General features: G+C 40.3%; 1 protein-coding gene across 1 annotated transcript; it reads left to right on the top strand.

The window, feature by feature from the left end:
- Window positions 1–6: 6 nt before the first annotated feature.
- Window positions 7–24,488, top strand: QRSL1 (glutaminyl-tRNA amidotransferase subunit QRSL1). Its single transcript, XM_004580348.3, has 11 exons — window positions 7–169; window positions 6,375–6,534; window positions 6,855–6,953; window positions 7,833–7,929; window positions 11,429–11,605; window positions 15,502–15,677; window positions 15,761–15,873; window positions 17,013–17,205; window positions 18,242–18,359; window positions 20,554–20,759; window positions 24,240–24,488. The coding sequence occupies exons 1-11, from the start codon at window positions 146–148 to the stop codon at window positions 24,437–24,439; spliced, it is 1,563 nt and encodes a 520-aa protein (XP_004580405.3). The 5' UTR covers window positions 7–145; the 3' UTR covers window positions 24,440–24,488.
- Window positions 24,489–25,664: the final 1,176 nt, after the last annotated feature.

The following is a 25,664-nucleotide window of genomic DNA, read 5'->3' as shown; positions in this document are numbered from 1 at the left end:
GTGACTCGACCAATCCAAGGGCTCGGTATTGAAGGATCAATGACGATCCAAAGATGGCTGCGCCCGTGTAATCCCGGCGGCAGCTGACCTCTGATTTTCCTCGCGTCACCTGGCGCCAGGGGTTGGTTAGCTGAGCACGAAGATCATGCTGGGCCGGACCCTCCGAGAAGTGAGTGGGATGGACCAGCTCAGTCCTTCGGGAGGGCGGGAAGATTCGCGGACTCGGTGGGTCAGCAGTCCCGCCTGACGCTCCCACCTTGGTCTACCTGGTTTATAGCATTCCCTTCGATCTTTAGACTGCTCTTCGTTGCCTTTCGGGAGTTGAGGAGTTTGCGCCGCGGAGCCGTGGGCTGGAAGGTGCATCCATCGGCTTCTCGCCGTTAGACGTTAACTCGGAAGGGGCGCTTTGCCGGCCCATGTCTTTCTTTTCTGTCTCAGCTGATGCACTTACTTCCAGGTGCGGCCACAGCGTGCCAGATCCAAACAAGTAACGCCAGGCTTTCTGAAGAAAACCTGTGCTCTGTAAAATACCGCCTTTTCCTTAACCCATGCTTCTATTTCCTAGACATTGTATTTGAACTTCAGACTGCATTTCTTCCTTCCAGATGCCCCATAAGCACCTCAAACTCAACTTCAACCATCATTGTAACAGGCCTACTTCCCAACTTTCATCTTAAACTGACCCCTGATCTTTCTGAATTCTATATTCTTCTTAATGGCACAGCTATTATCTTTCTGTCTAATACATCATTAAGTCCTACTGTATTTTGCAAATATAACTGGAATTTGTTCTCTTACATCGCTCCTGCTCTTACTGCTTTAGTTCAGCTCTGCTGGATTTCTTACCCGGGTTGCTCAACCTTTAGTTCCTCAGTGGACCCACTGCTCTGGGAAGCACCTGAGATCCTTGTTAACTTCGACTCCCTCCCATCTGAACTTCATCAGACACGGGGCTGGAGGCTCCAGGTGATTTCTGGGGACCGGTAGGGGTTTAGGACCTAGCCTGCGTCCCATCTTTTGCATCTACACCTGGGAAGTCTTCCCCCAACACCTTCCCAGCTATCATGCTTTTGTTATAATGCAAACTTATTCTACATTATTTTCCATCTTAAATTGCATGCTGCATATATGCTTAGTGGAAAATCAGCGTTCCTTTTTTTTTTTAAAGCACCCAAGACTTGATGTGAAGTGAAATAACAACCGATAAAAACATGGTATTATTTCCTTTTTTTTGCCTTATCCCCCTTCTGCGGGATCATTTCTTGTGCTGCCTTTTTCTGTTGTTTGGGTAAGCCCTGGTGAGAAAGGACCTTTGCCCTGGGAAGGAAAACACTTAATAGACCTGAGGGAAGACCACCAAGACATTGCCTTGGCAGGGCTTTCACTTAATCACTCCTTTAACTAAATTAATTCATGCCTGCGGTGCTGAAAACAGTGTATGGTTATTAATTTCCCAGCTCAAATCTATGCTGTTTTTTCACACATTGCTGTACTGGTGTGTCCCAAATTGTGTCAATTAGAGGATAATTAATTCAGTGCACATTTCCCTTTAAAATCCATGCAGATGCCTAGGAGGGTTGAAAGGTTTGTTCTCTCACTATTGCAAATTACAGATTGAGATAGTCATTCGCAGAAATGGGAAGTCGGCTGGGGAAGAACTTAAGAGGACGGACTGGAAACCATGGCCAGGCGAGGCAGTTTGGGGGCGGGGGAGCAGCAGTGGAGGCTCAGTATAACAGGAGATAAATATCATACTAAATAAACACCCTTTTTGTAAATTTGACCTAAGTATTTTCAATGGGGTGGAGGTGTCTCATACCTTCTGTATTGTTGCATGATCCCTACATTTCCAGGAGGCAGACACCGACTAATAATACAAATCCTAAACTTTAATCAGCGATATATTCAGTTGGCTTCTTGGGAATCTAAACTCATGTGTGAGCACCTCAGCACTTCAGATTAGCACTGAAAACAGAAGCTCCTGCCCTCAGGAAACCTACTCTTTTTTGTGTGTTTTGGTGGGAAAGTAGGCACTAAACAGGTTTTTTTTTCTAAGTAGATAATATAATTTCAGGTAGTTCTATACAGGAAAATGAAGCAGTGGGGGTATGAGAATGAGCTGGGAGGAGCTGGATATTTTTGAGTGATCAGAACATTTAATAGAGACAGTGAGGACATGGGCCATGACCCCTGGGGAAGGGTGCTCCAAGCCAGAGGAAGAGTAGTCTCGACATCATCAGGGAGTAGCAGGAAGGCTGATGTGCCCCGAGAGAAGTTGATGGGGAAGCCATGGGACACAAAGGTAGGAGTCAGGTCATGCATACCTAATAGACCATAACAGGGAATGTAGTTTTGTATCCTAAAGATAATGGAAACCACTAGAAAGTGTTGCATTTGTAGACATGGTCTGATTTAAATGTTAGAAACTCTTCCATGTTTCTCTTACAAACCATGGTCCATAGGAAAGCAAGTGAGGAAGCAGAAAGGCGTGTTAGTAGGCTGTTGTACTGGGCAAGGGATGATGGCAGCATGATTAGGGTGCTGCAAGTGAGAATTGTGTCTTAGATCATAGCTTGTTGGTGGATTGGATGTAGGGATAGCAGGAAAGAGAAGAATCAAAAAGAATGCTTAGATATGAACCTGGGCAGTTGAGGAAATGATAACATTTGTGAGGATGGGGAAGAGTCCAAGGGAATCATGTTTAGAAGGGTAGTATCATGAGTTGTTTTGGACATGCTAATTTTTAAATATATATGATTTATTTGAAAGGTAGAGTGACACAGAAGGATAGGAAGAAAATTTTTTTCCATCTGCTGGTTCACTTCACCAGGGTTAAGCCAGACCAAAGCTAGGACTCTGGGAACCCCATTCAGGTCTTCCACATGAGTGACAAGGACTCAAGTACTTTAGCCATTATCTGCCTCCCAAGTGCATTAGCAGGATGCTGGATTAGACATTCAGATTTGTCATGAATCTGGCACTCTGATATGGGAGCAGGTATCCCAGGCAGGGGTCTCACCTGCTCTGCCACAGTGCTCACACCCTTGACATGTTAATTTTGTAATGTCTCCTAGCTTTCCAAGTGAAGAAATCATCTAAGCAAGTTGGAGCTCAGGAAAGAGGCCAGGTACGAGGGTACAACTTGGCCATTTAGGACTGCTAGTTCCTCAAGATCTCAACTCTATTCTTCTTCACTCTCATTGATTGAGGAACCTAGGCCCCATTTTGTTGTGAAGTATGTGGGTAGTTAAGTAAATGAGCCCAGGAGCAGGAAAATGTGAGACAACTAGAACTGAGACTTAGGAGTTTTTATGCATATTGGTAATGATGAAGTCTTTACTACACCCTGGTAAGTTGTGACCTTACATAAGGCCAAGAAAAGGGGGAACTTAGATGCATTGTGTTGGTGAACTTGGCCTTGGAGTTGAAAAGGAACAAGAATGACAGGAGGAGCAATGCTAAGGAAGATGGCAATAAGCTAGATGGTAAAATCACCCAGGAGGGAAAGGAACATCAGGGGGAGTGATCACATCCTCTCCAGGGCATAAGTTTGAATGAGTTGGGATTTTTGAGAAAAGTCAAAGGCATTGAGGAGCAAGGAGGACTTGTGACTTGCACACATCTGCTTTCACACTCATCTCCATCGTACAGGAAGCCAACACAGGAGAGGCAGTGGGGAAAGCCTGGTTAGCATCATGGAATGGAGTGCCAGGTTCAGTTTTTTGCAGTTCCATTTCATCTTGGATTTCAGGCGGGACACCTGCAGCTTTCTCCCAGGAGAGCTGTACAATTTACATTTCCTGCTCCTTCTGTTCAGTCCTTTAGGGTTGATTAGCATGTTCATTTTCACTTCTGTTTTCCAGTTCCCTCCTTGACTAGCTGCTCAAATCTGTGCTTCCTGGAAACTCTTCCGTTGAACAGCAGCACCGTAAGAACTGAGTGCTCCTAGGCAAGCTTAGTTCTTGCTCTTCTCACCATGCGCCCCACCAGTTGACAGAGAATCCTGCAGACTGCAGGCGCTACAGGACTTGAAGGGGTGAAAAAAAGGAGAAGAAAAAAGGCAGACACAATTTTGCTCACTACTGTAACTTTACCATGGGATAGCCTTGCCCATGTATGAGAATACTTCCAAGTGCCCATGGAAAAATGGAATTAAAAGCTATTTTGGGTACAAAGCATTTTTGAGATACATGCATAGATTTTTCAAAATTCACACTTACTATCAACTTTGAAGACACCTCATATGTGTGGATTTCAAGAAATTTTTGCTGGCCCAGCACAATAGCCTACTAGCTAAGTCCTTACCTTACATGCTCCAGGATCCCATATGAACACCAGTTCATGTCCTGGCTTCTCCACTTCCCATTCAGCTCCCTGCTTGTTGCTTTGGAAACAATAGAGGGTGACCCAAAACCTTGGGACCCTGCACATAGGTGGGAGACCCAGAGGAACTTCCTGCTCCTGGTTTTGGATTAGCTCAGCTCCAGTCATTACAGCCTCTTGGGGAATGAACTAGTGGAGGGAAGATCTTTCTGTCTCTCCTCTCTGTAAATCTGCCTTTCCAACAAGAATAAATAAATCTTTTTTAAAAAAGTTTTTGCACCCATAAAAGCATTTTTATTTCCATTTTCCATGAGTGATTTGGAAGTGCCCTCTGGTGCTGAGTTTTTGCTAATTCTGTTTTCCACATCCTTTGCACTCTGTATTAACAATATTAGAATATACTGCTTTTATTTCTAACACCTTTCTTTCAAAGAATTTGCATTTCATACAGATCTTTCAGCAGAAATCTCTTCTTGCTACTCAGTCATTTCCTTTGAAGGCAAGCCTTACTGCCCCACTGCATCCGGAATCACTCCTCCAACCCTTCTGTGGATGTGCTGTTCCTCCTCTTGTTCAAGAACATTAAGGGTTCTTTATTGGCTCTATTGGCTGTGCCCACTGCTTTTCTCATTGGAAACTCCCAGCCTTGAGAACACCATAGCTTTCACAATTTAATGGAGAGCAGATCATTTACACATTTCCCCCTCAAGTACAAGCTCCTATTGCTTGATGCCTGTAGGACATACTAAAATGCCAACAAGGGCCCAGCTCAGTAGCCTAGTGGCTAAACTTCTTGCCTTGCATATACCAGGATCCAATATGGATGCCAGTTTGTGTTCTGGCTGCTCCACTTCCCATCCAGCTCTCTGCTTGTGGCCTGGGAAAGCAGTAGAGGATGGTTCCTCACCTGCGTGGGAGACCCAAAGAAGCTCTTGGCTCCTGACTTCGGATCAGTTTAGCTCCAACACCTGCGGCCAGTTGGGGAGTGAACCAGTGGATAGAAGATCTTCCTCTCTGTACCTCCTTCTCTGTAAAATTTGACTTTCCGATTTAAAAAAAATCTTTAAAAATCAATAAATAAAATAAAATGCCCTCCAGTTAGAGAACAAACCAAGTGCCCAGCAGAGTCAGGCTAGACGTTCCTGTCACGTTCTCTTTGCATCTGACTTTCAAACAAAATAGAAAGGGGAAAAAAAAGGTTTTATAAGTTCTTGAAAAATGCGTATTTTAAGAAAATCATTTATAGATTTCAAAAAAAATTTTACACCAAAATAAATACCCTTTAATTCTATTTTCCCATGTACTATTTGGGCTACTCTCATATGCTCTACAAAGCTTTAGTGTAGTGTTTCATTTCCTGTTATTCATCCCTTTTGTCTGATAGTAAGTACACAATATTATTGTTTTCTACAGGAAATAATAAGCAGTCACCATTTTATCTTTGGCCTTGCCTCCTCTTGTCAATATGCAATGCAGGTTCTAGTCATTTTTCATGCAGTTGATTTTTAACCTTCCTAATAAAAGGCCGGATTTCAGAGCAGTTTGTTTTAGTTGGTTTTGAACCTATGTTTTGTAAGCATCTCTTTCAATCCATCCCACAACACGTACTAAAGATATTTAGAGTATAAAATTTTATAGTGCTTTGCCCGGTCGATTTCTGGGTTTCTTTCTTTTTTTTTCTTCACCCTGAACTACCTGTGTTTTAACTAAACTATCCTCTATACTTCATCTATCTTAATCCATTCTTCCCCCAGGCAAGGCCATGACTCCCCCTAGACAAACTAGCGGACCTAAACTGTTCCTATTGTTTATTCAAGCCTAGTTGAGACACAGAAAGTCAGCTGGGGAGAAGAACAGCCTGTTTTCCATCCTATCCTCAAGCTTTACCCTTTATTCAGTCTGCTAGCTGAGAGTAGAGCTAATAGGTCCCCTTGATTTGCACCCTAGGCCTAACTTGAGAATTTCACAGTTGGCCCTGTATAGCCTGCCTTCAGTATAATAAGTAAAATGTGTAAAACTCAGTAAAAGGTTTCGAACTGGATCTGCTATAGGTTTCTGCAGCTTTGAAGCAAGGCCAGATTACACCAAAAGAACTCTGTCAAAAATGCCTCTCGCTTATCAAGAAGACCAAGTTTCTAAATGCTTACATCACTGTATCAGAAGAGGTGGCCCTAAAGCAAGCAGAAGAATCAGAGAACAGATACAGAAAAGGTATGTTGCTTTTTAATTATTCTCCACTGTTACAATCGCATCTCGAAAGTTTGGTTGGATGGAACAGTTCCATTTGGCAAGTGAAGCGTTCAACACATAAAACATACCTTTAAAGACCTTGCCATGAAACAGGATGCAGATGAGGCTAATGGACATATGATGCTTTAGAATATCCAACTCTAATGATTTCTAGCACAAATTTGATTTCTGAAAGAAGTACCTTTGCCAAGAACTAGTAGCTGCTGTAATAACTGATGATAACATGTGTATATATTACAAATTGTGCTCTCCAAAGTTGTTGTTTTGGCTTTTTAATACAGGCCAGTCACTGGGGGACTTGGATGGAATTCCTATTGCAGTGAAAGACAACTTTAGTACATCTGGCATTGAGACAACATGTGCGTCGAACATGCTGAAAGGTGATCAGAACATTAGTGATTTTCTAAAAATAGGAATTTTCAATTTGTTAAAAATGCTAAGGCACAAAGATCATCTCAGACTAATTTTATCTTGAAGAATATTACCTTTTTTGTTCGATCCTTAAGAAATCAGCATTATTGGGGTCAGCATGGTGGTATAATAGATTAAGTTGCTGCCTGGTGTGCTGGCATCCCCTATGAGCACTGATTCAACTCCCTGCTACTCTACTCATGATTCAGCTCGCTGCTAATGTGCCTGGAAATGCAGAAGACAGCACAAGTGCCTAGGACCCTGTCACCCACATGGTAGTCCCAGATGGAAATCCAGGCTCCTGGCTTCAGCCTGACTCAGCCCTGGCCTAGGCGACCATTTGGGGAATGAACCGGTAGACAGAAGAGTTTTTTCCCTCCCTCTTCTCTAATTCTTTCAAATAAGTAAGTCTTTCTTAAAAATCAAAGAAGTTGGCTGATGAATAAGTGCAGTTTCAGAAACTGTAAAACTGCTTAGCAAGACTCAGTAACAGGTCAACAAAACACATTAAGTGACTTCTGCCTCCCCTTCCCTGATGGCATGGAAATAAGTGTGGTCTGGATGTTATTCCTCCTCCTCTTGTTTTTTTTTTTTTTTTTATCTTAAGGAACTTTTTTTTAATTAAAGATTTGCTTTTAAAAGCAGTGAGTGCACAGACTATTTTTGGAACCAGTACGCAATAGTGAAACATCAACTTTTGGAAGAAAGCATAAGCTGCTGCTCACATTAGGAATAATGAACATGTCAATATGAACGAACTGCTTAACTGCGTTGGAAAATCCTGCGTATTACATGTGATTTACGTAGCCACTGTTGGCTGCAATAACAACTATGTTCTATTCTTCCAGGTTATATACCACCTTATAATGCCACAGTGGTTCAGAAGTTGTTGGATCAGGGAGCTCTACTAATGGGAAAAACAAACTTAGATGAGTTTGCTATGGGGTAAGTGAAATGGGAATTTCCTTCCCTTTTGTTTCTTCTATCTGTGCCATTAATTGCATTAAAAGAAATACCTGAAAGTACCGAGGTGATTTTTAATGATTCTGATGCCAGTTTGTTAATCTTTCTGGGAGACTGTATTCAGACCAGTGGACTGTCTCATTCCACCGCACATGGAATAGGGGAACAGCTCTTCTGCTCATTTTTTCGAATCGAGTTGCTGCTTTTCTTGTTTCTGAGTTCTAGGAGTTCTCTCAAGTCCATTGTCAGATAGGCAATTTGTAGATGTTTTTCCAAGTCTCTGACTAACCTCTCTTTCTGAACAAGCCTTTCAAAGAGCAGAAGTTTTTAATTTTTTTAAGTGAAGTCCAGCTCATGGATTTTTTTCTTCTATGAATCTTGCTTTATGTGTCCTAAGAATTTTTACATAACTCACAACCAAAACTGTTTTTTCTCCTAGAAACTTAGCATTTTAACTCTTACATTTAGACCTAATTGTGATATGAACAAAGTTCATTTTGAAGCACTTGGATATTGAATAGTTCCAACATTAGTTGTAAGAAAGATTATCCTCTCCTCATTACATTTTACCTTATTTTTTGTGTGTCAGAAATTAAGCACATGCATAAATATAGATAGATAGGTAGATAGATAGAATGATAGATAGATAGATAGATAGAAGCCTGTTTCTGGACATCACACCCTATTGATATTACAGATTTATTGTAAGCCTTGAAGTTAGGCAATGAGGAGCCTGCAAATTTGTCCTTCTTTTTTAAAATGACTTTACATATTTTAAGTTCTTTGTGTTTCCATGTAAATTTTAGAATCCTCTTGGTAAAGATTTATTTATTTATTTATTTATACATACATACATACATACATATAGGAAAGGCAGATTTATATAGAGAATGAGAGACAGAGAGAAAGGTCTTCCATCCACTGGTTCAAGTGACCATAATGGCCAGAGCTGAGCTGATCCAGAGCCAGGAGCCAGAGCGTCTGCTTGATCTCCCACGTGGGTGCAGAGTCCCAAAACTTCTGGCCGTCCTCGACTGCTTTCCCAGGCTGCAAGCAAGGAGCTGAATGGGAAGTGAAACTGCTGGGATTGGAACCGGCGCCCACATGGGATCCCGCTTGTTCAAAGTGAGGACTTTAACTGCTATGCCATCACGCCATGCCCAAAAATAAAATCTTTTTTTGAAATTATTAAAAAAAAAAAAAAAGAAACCTAGGAGAAAATCTTTGCAACCCTGAGTTAAGCACAGATTTATTAGAAAACAAAAAGCACAAATCCATTTTTAAAAAACTCATAGACTTCATTGAAATAACAGATTTCTGTATTTCAAATTGTGATACTAAAAACTGAAAAAGTAAGTCATAAGCTAAGAAAATTTTTAAATTTTTCTGGGAAAGAACTAGTATCCAAAATATATAGAACCTTTCCCGACTCAATAATAAGGAAGCAAACCACCTAGTTTTAAAAGTTAAATTCACAAAGTTCCAAACAATTCAAAGTTATCTATAATGACAGAAAGTCCACCATCAATGGGAAAGTAAGTCAGGTGTTGTTCAAAGACTAAGAGCTGATGCATAGGAGGGTTGGGTATGAGAAAAAAATTTTTTTTCTTTCCACTTTATTTGAAAGGCAGGAAGAAGGAAGGTGATGTTCCATCTACAGTTCATTGTCCAACTTACTGGGCCAGATCAAAGCCAGGAGCCTAGAACTTCATTTGGATCTCCAGCGTGCAAGCTGTTATCTCCTGTCTACCAGAGCTTACATTAACAGGAACTTGGATTGGAAGACTTTCAGCCAAGAGTTGAACTAGGCATTCTGATCCTAATAGCACCTTAACCCACTGTGCCAAAGGCTGAAGGCAGGATTTTAAAGGGGTGAAAATAAATTTTAGGGGGTGGGATATGTTCAATATCTTGACTATGGCATACACATATATTTCAAAACCTACCAAATTCTACACTTCAAATATGTACAATTTATTGTATGTCAACTACATTTCAGTAAAGCTGTTTTTAAAATCCTGAAAAGAATTAAAACTTCCCAGCAACCCATGTGGGAGACCCAAATGGAGTGCCAGAATTCAGCCTGATGCAGACCAGCAATGACAGACATTTAGGGAGTAAACCAGTGCTTGGAAGATATCTCTCTCTCTCTCTGTCTCTCCCTTTGCCTATAACTCTGCCTATCAGATAAATAAATAAATCTTTATGTGTGTGTATACAAAAAGATGAAAGAATTCAAACACATGAAAAAAAGGTTAATAGTATTAATCTTTAGGGAATGCAAATTAAAAGCACAGTGATAGTCATATATATACATATATATGTAAAGTTATAGAATAGCATATATATATATATACATATAAAGCTATAGGATAGCTTTACAAAAATGACAGCATCAAATACTAGCTAGGACATGAAGTAACTGATTTTCTCATATAATGCTGGTGTGGAACACAAAATGGAGGATAGTTTGGCAGTTTGTTATAAACTTCAGGCTAATAGCATATGACCCAGCAGTCTCAGTCCTAGGCACTTACATAAGACCTAAAGGGTTCTGTCTGCACAGAAACACTGGCTAGAGCCTCTCACTACCAGGTCCACAGTGAGCCTGTTCACATACTGCAAACAGTACACTGTATGTTGGCTGGTTAAGATTTTTTTTAATCAGCCGAAGAAACAATGATTGCTAAACACAGTACCTGACTCTAGATTTGATTCTGGAAGGGGGAAAAAATGCTATAAAATGTATTGGTGAACCAGCTGGCAAAACTGGAATAGACACACTACATAGATTGATAGATTAAGGAGATTGATAACCATGGTATGACTGCATAACAATATGATCTTATTCTTAGGAAATACAGACCAATTTGGAAGTAAAGCACTATGGTATATATAATCTACCCATAAATGGTTCAGAAAGGAAAATAATCTGTAAATATCTGTATAGCCACTGACACACATAGAACAAACAATGAAGCAAATGGGATACAATTTTAACAATAAGTGCAGCTGGTTAAAGGATATAAAATACATACTGATTTTGAACTTGCAATCTAAGAATAAAACTATTTCCAAGTATTTAGCAAGAAGTTTTTAAGTATTCTGCTAAAATGTTTTCCTTGAAAGTTCTGAGTAAGAGAGATTGCTTCCAGAGCCATCCTATAAACTGAACTTAGAAGGGAAATTATATTTAGTCAGCTGAACTATATCTGATTATTCATAATCAGATGAGATAAAAATCTTCCCAGCTTAGGTTCCTCTACTTGCTATCACAGATGCTCTTCCCACCCACACTCCCCTATTGTCTAATTAAAGAAAGCTACCTCCGAGCAAATCTCTTGCATTTTCCAGTTCGAGCTACAATTCAGAGTATTAAAAGCTCAACAGGTGTCAGAAAAAAATAACATGGGCACATTCAGAAGATGAAAATTTCACACAAGAGTTTTACTCAGATATCTGGCTTCTCTTCTTCTCTCAGATCTGGAAGCACAGATGGTGTGTTTGGACCAGTGAAAAACCCCTGGAGTTATTCAAAGCAGTATAGAGAACAGAGGCAGCAGAAGCCGCACAGCGAGAGGGAGGATGCGGACTGGCTCATCGCTGGAGGAAGCTCCGGGGGCAGCGCGGCTGCCGTAGCGGCGCTCACATGCTTCGCGTAAGAGACTTTTTTGTATTTGTGCTTTAAAACCCATCCAACAGCAAGTACTCATAAACCGCATGCAAAATCTAGCAATAGACTAACGTATCCCTTGGCTTTTTTTCTTTTTTTTTTTTTTCTATTTCATGAGCTGTTTGTCCTCCAATGTACATCAAAATTCTGTCTGCCAATTACACTCAATTATATAGCATATTAAGTGTATTTTGAACCTTTTACTTGAATTTAAAATATTCAAACTTTTCCTTTATATGATCTGATTCTCTTTTAAAAACTGATTTCTTATGAATCTTGGAGAGTAAAGCATTGAGTAGAAATGGTCTTATTGAATTACATTTTAAAAATAATTATTTGCATGTTCACTGATTTTACACATACCTATAAAGACACCAACATTACATGGCTGTAGCTGAATACTAAGCTAGTAGTAGTAGTTTATCATTCAGCTCAATCTGACTTTTGTCAAAAAGACAAATGCTGGGCGTGGGAGTGGGAAGTGTTCCTAATGTAAATCAAGAAGATATTCAGAAATAGTGTTTTTATGAATCTGCAATTAAAAATGTGTATCAGTAAGTAATGCTTTTTTTCAGCTTGTTAGGAATTGATCAGTTGTAATTCTCTGAATCCATCGAAGTCCCAATTACCAACCATTTCTTGAATACCAAAAGAATAAGTAAATATGGATGTTGTTTATTTTATCAGCTTCAATTTAGCCAAACTGAATGTGTTCTTTCAGTAATGCTATATGTATTTTATGTCCTTAATTATCCACTAAAAGCAGGCTGTTTCACAAGCAATACAGCCAATAAATTATTTATAGTTTTCCAGGCTTTGGAGATTTAGGTTTGTCAGATTTTTTTTTTAAGTTTTCCTGAAATCTTGTTAACAACTAAAACCACTTCATTTTATCTCCGTGGAATTTTATAGCATTGCATTAATATTAATGAGGGCCTGACAAGCTGGGACTGCAGGATTAGGTGCTTTTTTCCCCCCTTACCCTCATCCCACTTAGTGTTCATCGCTCTGAATATGCTTTGAGAAGGTGGCATTTTGACACATAATTCCTATGGAAATGTAGGTTTTACTTTTCGTAGCCATCAGTGAATGCTAATAAGAAGATGTATCTTTTAAAATTGTGAAAGCAACAATCTGATTTTGCAGCTTCAATGCACTGGGTAAGAAAGGCGAGATAATTTGCATTTTCTATGGAGCCCAAATACCATATGTGATTGTTAGTAGTGCTATTCAGTCTAAAGCTCCGCTTTAAATACAATCAACAGAAGCCCAGATACGAGAATAACCTCAGACCGGATCTTTCTCGCAGTATAAACCATGCTGCTTTTGTTTTCTCACTTTAGATTAGTTTTCAAAACAGGAAGATCCTTGGAATACTACGCACGCACTAAACAAAATGAGATTGAGTACTATGTAGTGACATGAACAGATTATCCAGGGCACTGTGATGTGAAAAAGAGTTGCAGTCCAAATAAAATATAATATGACCCTATTTCTGTTGAAAGTAGTAATTACTTATGTTTATATGCCTGCTACAGCATAGCAGTGTCACGTAAGTGCATATCAGAATTGGTAACAGGTGTCTAGGGCTGTGATAAGAGAAACTGTTAGGCAACTGCATCATACAATGAATGATGTATTTTCCTTTTTGCAGTAGGCATGTACTACAGTTATTCAGAAAAAAATCTCTTCGTCCCTTAAATGCTTTTAAAATTTTTAGTTAAAAGTTTTATTATTTTATTCCCCAAATGCCCACAATATGTATGTGTGTTGAGGGGATGAAGGAAGTAGCAAAGCCTGCAGTTAGGAACTTAACACTGGTCTACCGTCCAGGAGGCAGTAACCCACTTAAGTGACCTCTCCCCTCTGCCTCCCAGGCGCTGTATCGGTGAGAAGCTAAAATCAGGGGCAGAGCCCAGGATCTGACCCAGGGACTGCACTGATGGGATGTGGGCATCCCCACTGCTAGCCTAAACACTTCCTCTTGCATTTTATTTCTAATTATTCATTTAACATACACATACATAAAAATTTGCCCTCTTTGTCATTTTTACCTTTACAGTTCAGTAATGTTAAGTACATTATTATATCACCAATTTCCTGTACTCTTTTCATTTCACAGAACTGAAACCCAATCCCCCTTTTAACATTAGCTCCCTTATCTTCCTCCCCGCCAGCCTGTGGTAGTCCCCCTTCCACCACTCTATGTATGTCCGTAAGTCAATTATACCGTATTTGTCTTCTGCAGTTTGCATACTTCGCATAATGCCCTAAGCTTATTTTCTTTGTTCAAATAAAAGCCAACCTCTGTCAGTTGCTGGATAAATGCTTATTCTCATAGTTGGGTAATGTAACTTCATAAAAATATGAAAATGTATTCAAAATGCATATTAATAAAATATCCCACATCAGAGTCCCTGAGTTTGATTCCTGCTCTGCCTCCTGACTCCAGCTGTGTGTCAGTGAGACCTTCAGACTACTCAGTGGTCATGGCTCAGGTCATTGGATTCCTTCGACCTCCCTGTGTGGGAGAGCTGGATCGAGTTCCTGGTTCCAGCCACAGGGCAGTGCTGGTCATCACTGGGCATTTGGGGAATAACCACCTGATGGAAGATTTCATTGCCTTTCAAATAATAAGTCTGAAAAATAACAAACACAATCTGATTTGTTGCAAGTAGCAATATAAATTGGGAATATATGATCTTCATGATATGTAATTTGATAATATATATCTTAATCCTACTCCTTGGAAGTTAGCCTAAAAAATAAGAGATTGATCTATAAAAGTGTTTGTTAAAAATACATTAATATACAGTTTTTATGGTAGTTAGAAACAGCAAAAATGTTTTAATTGTAGTGCATCTCTGTGCAGTTCTGTTTAGTTTGTAGTTTGTAATATTTTTTGTAATAGTGGCAGTATCTAAGAGAGATAAGATTTCTGTGATGGAAATTATATTGTAAATCTGTAAATTTTAGCAACATAGTGAAAAGTTTCAGAAAAAGGATGGAAACACATGATTGTACAACGATCTCACTTAACAAAAAGGTGATTTTCAAAAACACTTGAATACGCCAAAATATTAACATTGTAAAATATTTAATTATATCTTTACACTATTCTACATTAGGTGAGTTCTCTGAGATGAGCACGTTTTACTACTTTTGTGTAAATCTTTTCATTTATTTATTTTTATTTGAAAGGCAGATTTACAGAGAGGAGCGGCTGAGAGGGAAGGTCTTCCATCTGCTGGTTTACTTCCCAAATGCTGCAACAGCTAGAGCTGAACTGAACTGAACTGAAGCCAGGAGCCAGGAAACTCCTCCAGGTCTCACGTGCGGGTGCTGGGTCCCAAAGATTTGGGCCATCCTGTGCTGCTTTCCCAAGCCATAAACAGGGAGCTGGATGTGAAGTGGAACATCCAATACTTGAACCAGCACCCATATGAAATGTCAGTGCTTGAAGGCGGAGGATTAGCCTGTCTACCCACAGCAGCAGCCCCTAAAATATACTTTTTACAAAGTAGATTGTAGTGGTGGGTTTTGTGATGCAAAAGTTTAAGATGCCGCAGTTGAACTTCTAATCCAGCTTCCTCCTGGTGTGTCTGGGAGTCGACACGTGATAGGGCAGGGGCTAGGGCCCCTGCCATTCTTGTAGGAGACCTGGAGGAGTATCAGGTCCGTGACTGGCCTAGCTCAGCCCTGGCCTCTGTAGGCAGTTGGAGAGTGAACCAGCAGATGGCAGATTGTCTCCTTCTCTGTTCCTGCCTCTCCCTCTCTCTCATCCTACCTTTTAAGTAGATGAGAATTAGCCTTTTAAAAGGGGGCCTAAATGCGATAAGAGAAATGTCATTATTCTAAAGAAAGTTCCGCTTACATTCCAGAGCTTTAGGATCGGATACTGGAGGATCCACAAGAAACCCTGCTGCCCACTGTGGGCTTGTTGGCTTCAAACCAAGCTATGGCTTAGTTTCTCGTCATGGCCTCATTCCCCTGGTGAATTCAATGGATGTGCCAGGAATCTTAACCAGATGTGTGGACGATACAGCAATTGTGTTGGGTATTTATACAATCCCATATAGTTTCGAAACAATTTCACCATCAAGCAATTATGTCTGTTACTCAGCAATATTTTCCTTACAGGTGTATTGGCTGGACATGACCCCAAAGATTCCACTACAGTACAAGATCCTGTAGAGCCATTCACACTTCCCAGTCTGACAGATGTGAGCAAACTATGTATAGGAATTCCAAAGGTAAACTTCATTTCTTTACCTTATAGAAACTTAGGCTGCTGTGTGGGATGTCCACAGCCCACATCAGAGTTCTGGTTTAAGTCCAGCAGCTTAGCCCCCATCCAGTTTCCTGCTAGTGGTAACGGGAAGGCAGTAGATGATGGCCCAAGGGCTTGAGCCCCTGTCACCCAAATGGAAGACAAGGATAGAATTCTGCCTCCCAGATTTGATCTGGTTCGGACTTGGCTACTAGCAGCCATTTGGGGAGTGAACCAGCAAGTGGAAAAATCTACCTTCTCTCTCTCGCTCTCTCTCTCTCTGCCTTTAAAATAAATAATGTCAAATTACTAATTTTCAGCCTAGCAATATGCTAGTGTTTTAAACCTTTTAGAAAGCTTGTAGAAGAATGTTGCTGTGCAGAATGATGTTTCTCAGCCTCAGCACAGGACGTGTTCGGGGCTGGCTTCTTTTTATTGTGGTCAGTTGTCCTGTGCACTGAAACGTGCTTAGCAGCAGGCTTGGCCTGTGCCCCAGATACCAGAAACACCACCTCAGCCTCACAACCCAAGCTGTCTGCAGGCGCTGCCGAACATGCCCTGATTGAAGAAAAGAGAAGGCATCACCAAGGGAGATGACTGACCCAGAGAAACACTGCTTTGTTTAAACTCTTCCATTGAGGTGCAGTCAGGGCCTTCTTTAAGCAATGAGAGTACAGGTTGCAGAAAGAGACCTAGTTTAAAATCCTAGATCCTGCGTTGAACTGCTAAGTAACATTAGGAAAGTTACTGAACTTTTTCATTTGTAAAATGAGGATAATACCTGCAAATAATGGGAAAATCGAAAGCCGTAAACAAGAAAACCCCTGAGAAGTGTCTAGCAGAAGAACTGATCCTTAATGGCTATTTGACAGATATGAATTCCCCAGGCACATTTCCAATTGTGAAATTGTTAGGTGCAGCTTATTATCCCTAGTACTGTGTTATGCCATCAGCCCTAGTGGTTCGAGCTTTCTGGCTACATACCAGTAATTTCATGTGTGTTTTTTTGTTTTGTTTTCTTTTGCACATACTGTCAAAGATCCTGGTGTACACATGTATTTATAAAGCCATGTATACAGGTGTTTCAATTTCCCTTATCTTGATTTTTTCTTTTTATACAAGGAATATCTTGTACCAGAACTGTCACCTGAAGTACGCTCTCTTTGGTCCAAAGCAGCTGACCTTTTTGATTCTGAGGGGGCCAAAGTCATTGAAGTGTCCCTGCCCCACACCTGCTACTCAATCGTCTGCTACCATGTGTTGTGCACATCAGAAGTGGCATCAAATATGGCAAGATTCGATGGGCTGGAGTATGGTGAGATGGCTGCCCAGGGGCTTTCCAAAGGCACTGTAGCTCAGATAGTTGAAAGGTTCACTTATTAGTGATGAAAACTATTGCCTGAGATAATGTTAGTGATCCAGAAAAGCAAATCAGTGAATTGCTGTACCTCTGTCATTCCAGTATTGTACCTAGTGATATTTATAATAAGTATCTTTTTAAGCTTATTTCACTTCTTTGGACTGTGAATATCTTGAAGATATAGTATTTTACCTTTGTATATTCAGCCCATCTAATATGGTGCCTGGAACATGGCAGGAGCTCAGTAAATATGTGTATGGCTGGGTGGATGAATGGATGGCTGGATAGAGGGAGAGAACAAATTAACTATCTTTTTTAGTTGTTTTCTTCTTTCTCCGTCTCTGCTGTGAGCAGTCCTTTTGTCCGGTCGGTGTGCATAAGGCACATAGGGAGAAGGAAGCATTAAGTGCAAGCTCCCTAAATTTTAACCTTGAGGATGCCCAGCGCTTGCTTGTATGCTCTCACTAGGGAGTGTCCAAAACCAGCCAGGTGCCAGCCAATATGCCTTTGCCTAAGATTTACTGTATCTGTCCAGGGAAGAGAAAAAGAAAATACATAAAAGGAAATGGCTAGTTCAAAGTCCAAATTCACACTTTGTGAATGTGAAGCGTCCAGGTTCCTGCAGGACGGCCATGGTGTGCAGACAGAGGTCCTTTGTGTGGGTGTTCCGCTGTGTGGTGCCAGCCGATGGGGGAAAAGCCAAGTTCACAGGAGGAAAAGGCAACTTCCTGGGCCTGTGTTCTCACAGAAAGCCTTATCACAAGCTCAATAATTCTAGTTAATCTTCTAAGACAATGCCACTACATTTGATTTTACAAGGAGTAGGACAATGACCTCCTGTTTTGCTATCAGCTTTTCAATAAGGTTTTGATTATGGGCGATAAAAGAAAAAACATGTAATGTGGGTTACAAAAAATTAGAACAGTTAGGCTTACTTTTCAGGCAAAATCTGACTTCATTTCCTAGCAGTGTTTATCTTGCCTGTTTCCAGGTCACAGATGTAACGTTCATGTGTCCACTGAAGCCATGTATGCCACAACCAGACGAGAAGGGTTCAACGATGTGGTGAGAGGAAGAATTCTCTCGGGAAACTTTTTCTTATTAAAAGAGTAAGGCCAACAGTTGAGGAATATTCTCTGTTCGCGAAACGACAGAAATATAGTAACGTGTCTACCAGGTTTTACAGGTCAAGATTTTTACTAATGAAACAAAATCTCTATGATGCGAATTTGAGAAAGGACTTGCGTTTGACACTTTGGATTTTTGGTAATTCAAAAACAGAAAATAAAAAGCATTGACACTGTAACGAAATGATTAGTACAGCCTGAAAGTAAGACCTGAGGATTTTACTCATTAAGCGTGCCCTGGCTATGACTGTCACGTTGGCTTACTGCTGGTAGAGACTGAAGCAGGGAGTCATATTGCCCCTTGAAAACTTTGGTGAATCAACTTAGTTTTCCCTTGCACTGTGTCTGTTTCTCCAAGAAACAATTCTAAGTTACTGTGAGCCTTGCTTCGATTACCATCAGCATCAATCTGTTCAGTGTGTTATGAAGAGAATGCCAATAACTCTGTGCATGAGGATGTAAGAAGGGCAGGCAAAGCAAGTCTTGTCGTAGGGCTTCCTGGGACTTTTCTCCATGCCTTTAAGGGCAGATAGCATCTTATTCTTTGGTGTGTCATTTGATGTTTTCTTTTGCCTTCTAGAAATATAGAACATATTCATGGTAGCCATTCTAATGATCTTATTTGCTGGTTCCAACATTTATGTCTTCTCTGGATCTATTTAGATATGATTGCTTTCCCCTCACCCCCAACATCCTTATTACTGAATCACATGTGGAAATAGAAATTCTAATTTCAAAACATTTTAAGTAGATAGGATTTAATATAAAACATTTGTTTTATCAAATTCAGGTTTTAAAATCTCCGTTCATACAGTTTTTAAACAACCAGCTCTTATTGCTGTGTAAGTTTAATGTGATGCCTATATTCATACACACACACACACACACACACACACACACACACACACTTGTGATCAAATGATAGTAAGGACATGAAAAATTTCTACAGCAACTCTTAGGGTACATTGTATCATTTTATTTGCTCCTCAGCAGGACTGGAATTGTTCTATCCATCTTTGCAATTCAGGAAACTGAAAATTGGAACACTTCATTCCTTTGCAAGCCTTTTTGCTAACGGTTTTAGAAGGATCTAAAAAAATTTTCTTTGGGACAGGCAGCTGGGAGGCAGCTGGGACTTCTGCGTTGCCCATCAGAATGCCTGGGTGTGTGTGTCCCTGCTCCACTTTGCAATTCCAGCTTGCTGGAATACACACCCTAGGATGTAGCAGCAGATGGTTGAGCACTTGGGTCCTTGTCACCCATGTGGGAGATCAGATGGAGTTTGAAGTTCCTGTCTTCCACTTGGCCCAGCCCTGGCCTCTTTCCTTTTTCAATAAAGTGAGCATCTTTTCTTGAATTCTTTATTTTCACTGCTGGGCTGCGCCTCTCCATAAAATACAAAATTGCAAAGACTGCATACTTTCTTCAGTTTCTATTTCCGGAAACTGCCAGGAGCTACTCCTGGGAGTGTTTCCTAGTGTGTAATTCAGATGGTGTGTTAGAATTTTGCAGAACCTCCAACTATCCAAGCTAATTATCATTACCCTATAGATGGAATAAGACATGGCAGAAAGACGATTGGGATGGGCCTCTAGAGACCTAAATTCTAGTCGAATGTCCCAGTCCTAGTTTTATAAGTTTCAAAAGGTCATTTAATTGCTATGAACTTGATTTTCCTCACCTGAAAATGAATGTTCTGCTTTAACGGTGTTTCTGGAAGTGTTAATATTTTATGATTACACAGGACAACTTTAAGGAGTTCATGAGAGATGGAATTAAAAGATAAGTTTATTTTGGTGCAAAAAAATAAATAAATAAAATCTGGGCATGTGGTTCTTCCAAAACTTCATACATATTATGAAAAAACTACACAGGGATTTCAAATCATCACCAGGGTAAATTTATCTTTAAATTAAATGTTCCCATGACTTTTTTGATTCCTCTTTTATTTGTACAATTGTATTTAGTAATGAATTTTGATTAATTTCCAAATACACAAACTTTGAGGCTAGTTAAACATAAGTCATTTGTATATGTGGTTAGGAGTTTTAGTGATGCCTGCTCATAAAACCCGAGTCTTTAGATTAGCAAGCCTAATGTAAGAGAACTGATTCCAGGAGAAAATCCCTTACAATAGCCACTCTCTCTCTCTCACTCTCGCTCTCTTTTTCTGCAGAAACTATGAGGACTATTTCATCAAAGCACAGAAAGTGAGACGCCTCATTGCTAACGATTTTGTGAATGTTTTCAACTCGGGAGTGGATGTCCTGCTAACGCCCACCACCTTGAGTGAGGCAGTGCCGTACTTGGAGTTCATCAAAGAAGACAACAGAACACGAAGTGCTCAGGATGATGTTTTCACACAGGCTGTCAATATGGCAGGTGAAGATCCCTCAAAAACATTCTGGCTGTCTTCCAGTTCTTGGACAGATTCCCTGATCTACAACCTAGAGGTTCCAGAGAGAGTGTTCCCCACGAGCACTACCTGCTGATGATGCTCTGGGGCTTTGTGCACATTCACCACACATACTCACACGTGCATTTTTTTTTCCATCTTTAAAAATTGTCATTTTATGTGAAAGACAGAGATATTCCATTTGCTGGTTCATCCAAAATGCTTGCTACAGCTGAGGCCAGGGCCGGTCAAAGCCAGGGTGCTGGATCTCAGTCTGCATCTCCCATCTGGGTGGCAGGGACTCCAGGACTTAAGTCACCACCTGCTGCTGCTTGCAGCAAGCTCACTGGCAGGAAGCAGGAATCGGAATTGGAGTGGTACCTGGACTTGAACCCAGGTATTCTAGTATGGGATACAGGTGTCCCAAGTTGCATTCTAGCTGCTATGCCAAACGTCCACTCCTGAAGAGTTGGGGGGTTGGTTTTGTAGTGTATTGCGTTAAACTGTTGCCTGCAACACCGCATCCCATATGGGCACCAGTTCTAATCCTGGCTGTTCCACTTCCAATCCAGCTCCCTGCTGTTGTACCTGGGAAAGCAGCAGGGGATGGCCCAGGTCTGGGACCCTGCACCCTGATGGGAGACCTAGAAGAAGCTCCTGGCTACTGGCTTTGGCCCGGCCTCACGCTGGCTGTTGTTACTATTTGGGAAGTGAGGCAGCAGACAGAAGATATCTTTACTTTTCCCTCACTATGTATCTTTCAAGTAAATAAAATTTATTTTAAAATTATTAATATTATTTTTATTAAAAGCAAGAGTATTTTAAAATTTTTAGTTTGAAACCTTTCAAACCTAGATAAAAGATGAAGCATTAATATATAAATATCCACATATTTTTTCTCCTGGATTTTTGCTTGCTAACTTATTGCCTCATTGGCTTTTTGTTCTTTTTCTCTTCACACACATACACGTGTTTCTTGCTGAATCATTTGAAAGAATGTTTCAGGTACCACTGCACCTCACTCCTAAAAGCTTGAATCTTCTAAAAATAAACACATTCTTCTGCATAACTGTCATATCATTCATATGCATAAGGTAACAATCATTCAAAAATAATCCAAGTATAGTACATATTCAAATTCTATCAGTTGTGCCAAAAATGTGTTGTGGTAATCGTGTGTTAAGCCTCTGCTTGAAATGCTGGCATCCCATCTTGGCACCAGTTCACATCCCAGTGTTCCACTTCTGATCCAGTTCCCTTCTAATGGCTTCAGAATGCAGGGCAAGGTGGTCCAAGTGCTTAGGCCCCTGCCAGCCCCAGGGGACACCCAGATGGAATTCTGACTCCTGCCTTTGGCTTAGCCAGCCCTGGCTGTTGTGGCCATCTGGGTAGTGAACCAGCAATGGAAGCTAACTGGCTTGCTTGCACTCTCACTCGGTCTTTCTCACATATACACTGTAATTCTGATTTTCAATTTTTAAAAAATGTTTTTACAAAAAAACTTTTGCCCTCTATGTAGAGCATTTGTTTACAAACTTTTTTGAAATCTGGAACAGTCCCCCTGTCTCTCTTATTTTTGGTGTTATTTTTTCCCTTTAATTATCACATCAGACTGAGCTACAGGTTTTACTTCAGTGAACAATAATGTAGGATACCCGAGAGACAAAAGGTCTGTTGCATTTGCCCACACTTTGATTGACGAGGTCCAGTCTTCCTGCTTGGAGTGCTAGTCATCTTTGTTTTCATCACTCTCTGTCTGGAGGAGTCTTTTTAGCCAGCTTTTAGAGTAGCTCTGCTAATGACAAATTCTCTTAACTTTCCTACAAATCAAGTATCTTATTTCTTCTTCATTTTTAAAGATGTTTTTGATTTTAGTTTTTTGCTGGACACGGGGTCTTGTTCAATGGGGTTTGTTGTTAGCCCTTAAAAAATATTGCACTACTTCCTTCTGTCCTGCAATTTCTGATAAGAAATGTCTTTTAGATGACATTGACTGTTTTAGATGAGTTTAATCTGTTTGTCCTGTCACATTTCCATTCATGATCTGGGCTTGTCAAATTGGTAACCTATGATTGGGTTTAGCTAATGTTTTTAGCCAAAATACTACAGACTGTTCACATTGGGAAACAGTTAATACTGTGGGAGCTTGTCCCATTTGTGAAACCCAATTGATCATTTTGTTAAGGAGGTAACGCTAGGCATTTCCTTAATAAGGTTGCACTTTGATACCAGGTGAACATACCATTATGTTGAACCAAATTTTAGCAGTCATTGATAATTTTTACTTGAATGAATTACTGTCTACAGAATTACTAAACACTAACTTCTCTAGAGATTACTGTAATTATTGTCTTGATGCCCAAATTGCTCCCAATTTGGCCTGAGGGGAGCGCAAATTATATCAAGTTGTATGTATCCTTTAGATATGTCCCCATTTATTTATTTTTTTTAAGATTTATTTATTTTATTACAAAGTCAGATATACAGAGAGGAGGAGAGACAAAGAGGAAGATCTTCCGTCCAATAGTTCACTCCCCAAGTGACAGCAACGGCCAGTGCTGCGCCGAACTGAAGCCAGGAACCAGAAACCAGGAACCCCCTCCAGGTGTCCCACGCGGGTGCAGGGTCCCAAGGCATTGGGCCATCCTCGACTGCTTTCCCAGGCCACAAGCCGGGAGCTGGATAAGAAGTGGAGCTGCCGGGATAAGAACCGGCGCCCATATGGGATCCTGGTGCGTTCAAGGCGAGGATTTTAGCCGCTAGGCCACGCCGTCAGGCCCCCCTATTTATTTTTGAAAACTTCCTTGTTTTATGGCATAACAAGATATTTCAGAATCTTGCACTTCTCTGTCCCAATCTTAGAATTAAAATTACTCTAAGTGAATTTAAAACCTGGAATTACACTACCATGAACCAACTTGTCATTTAATAGATTAGCCAAAACTCAAAATTTCAGCAACATACTCTGTGGGTAAGCCTGTCAGAAAAGTAGCATTCATTTCGCCAGTAAGAATTCAAAACAGTATAACTCTTATAGGGGAATTTGGCAGTATCTAATTACATGCATGTTTAGCCTTTGATGAAGCAAACTCTTCATTTAAGAATTTTTGAAGCATACTAAAAAACATTTGAAGTAAGTCAGTGGGGGCATTATGTGACATGGTCAAATACTGAAAACAACCTAAATGCCCAACAATTGAAAAGTAAGGGAATAAATTATTGTAAAACCTTATAATGGAGTACTATACAGCTACAAAAAGGAATAAAAGTCTCTGAACTGATACAAGATAATTTCCAAGATATATTGTTAAGTGAATAAAGCATAGTGCAAGTATGTATCTGTGGGCTGGTATTATTTTTAGGTGGCTTTTTTAAGCCTTGTATGATCCAGCATGGAAAAGTAGAAGTTGTCTCTGCTTTTTGCAATGGAGAATTCATCCACTGATGGGCTTCTTTCCTCCCTTCAGGACTGCCAGCAGTGAATGTTCCTGTGGCCCTCTCAAACCAAGGACTGCCTATAGGATTGCAGTTTATTGGACGCGCATTTTGTGATCAGCAGCTTCTCACAGTTGCCAAATGGTTTGAAGAACAAGTCCAGTTTCCTGCTATCCAACTTGAACTCACAGATGACTGTTCTGTTCATCAGTCCTTGCAAATGACAAGTTAGCTTCTGTTTCTCTACAATAGTAGTGATCAATAAATGATGCAAACTAAAATTTCTAGGGAGTGTATACTCTAGAGGGTTGAGTAATCTTGCTCAGTTCTTGTAATCAGGGTTATTACCAACACAGCCATTCCTTAGAATCACTATTTCAGATTTCTGGGATATAGCGAATTAACTATAAATAATCTGTCAGTGTTTTTTAAGCACTAAGTACAGAATGCAGGATTTCTGTTGTAACACAAGACAACAGGTTCCTGAACAACACAGCATTCTACAAAATGTTGATTTTAAAGAACACTTACAGTAAAAATAAGATTAGGGATAAACTTTTTCAAACTTGTACCCCCTTGTAACTCGAGCATTAATATAAACAATAACTGTATCCCTAGAAATAGCCTAGGCCGGCAACTCTATGTAGTCGAGAAAGCCTCAGGGAACGCTCCAAAGGCACAAAAACAACTAAGTGGAAATAGTCCCGCCTTCAGAGTGTTAAGCAAAGCAGGTGAAAGGGGAGACCTATATGAAGGAGGAAGTGACACCTGCTAGGGCCCTGGAACGTGCTAGAGTCTGGGGGCGTCCTCTAGGGAGGAGCCCCAGCTGCATACCCTCTTTTGTTAATCTAACCACATAGCAGAAGTGACTGAAAACTCTTCTCCTTTTCTCCTTAGGGTTAGAGCTTTAACCATGTCTAGAAGCCATTTATTTTCCTATTTACCAGTCATAAATGAGCCCACTGAGATATCAGAGATTTCACAGAAATATTTAATGCAACCTAGCAGACTATAGTATACTGGAAACTTGGTAGACATCCAAACGTGCTTCTGATGAGAAAAGTTAAAAGTATACACATAACACACCAGTGTGCGACAAGCTTGAAGACAGTGGGGGTGAGGAAGCCAACGAGAGGTAGTCTATGGCAGGACCTTCTTAACCTACATTCTCTGTTCCTTAAGCTTTCCTTACCCTCCTGAGATATTAATGGTGCTCTGTATCTAATATTTGGCTAAACGTAATGGAAGTCATACAGTTCCTCTCCATTAGGATCCCTTTCTTTGTCCTTGCTAGAACTACTTTGTCACTCATGCCGATCCAGTGTTCCAACTGGCACTTAAAAACTGTTGGTACATAAAAGTAGAAAGCTGAGGTTTATTTAATAAATTCACATTGTTTAGTAAGCAAAACATTTTCTAAGTACGAAGTACATGAAGAAAAAAAATGAGGCAAAGAC

This window comes from Ochotona princeps, chromosome 1 (genome assembly GCF_030435755.1).
Source record: "Ochotona princeps isolate mOchPri1 chromosome 1, mOchPri1.hap1, whole genome shotgun sequence".
Taxonomy (NCBI): domain Eukaryota; kingdom Metazoa; phylum Chordata; class Mammalia; order Lagomorpha; family Ochotonidae; genus Ochotona; species Ochotona princeps.
The sequence above is the reverse complement of the archived record's forward strand: the minus strand, read 5'-3'. Positions and strand labels throughout refer to the sequence as shown.

What these genes read in the sequence shown, in the direction of transcription:
- QRSL1 (XM_004580348.3), top strand. Translation starts at nt 146, where the DNA reads ATGCTGGGCCGGACCCTCCGAGAA. An exon ending in TTAGATGAGTTTGCTATGGG is followed by an intron (nt 7,930 to 11,428) that starts GTAAGTGAAATG and finishes TTCTTCTCTCAG; the next exon opens with ATCTGGAAGCACAGATGGTG. An exon ending in ACAGGCTGTCAATATGGCAG is followed by an intron (nt 20,760 to 24,239) that starts GTGAAGATCCCT and finishes TCCTCCCTTCAG; the next exon opens with GACTGCCAGCAGTGAATGTT.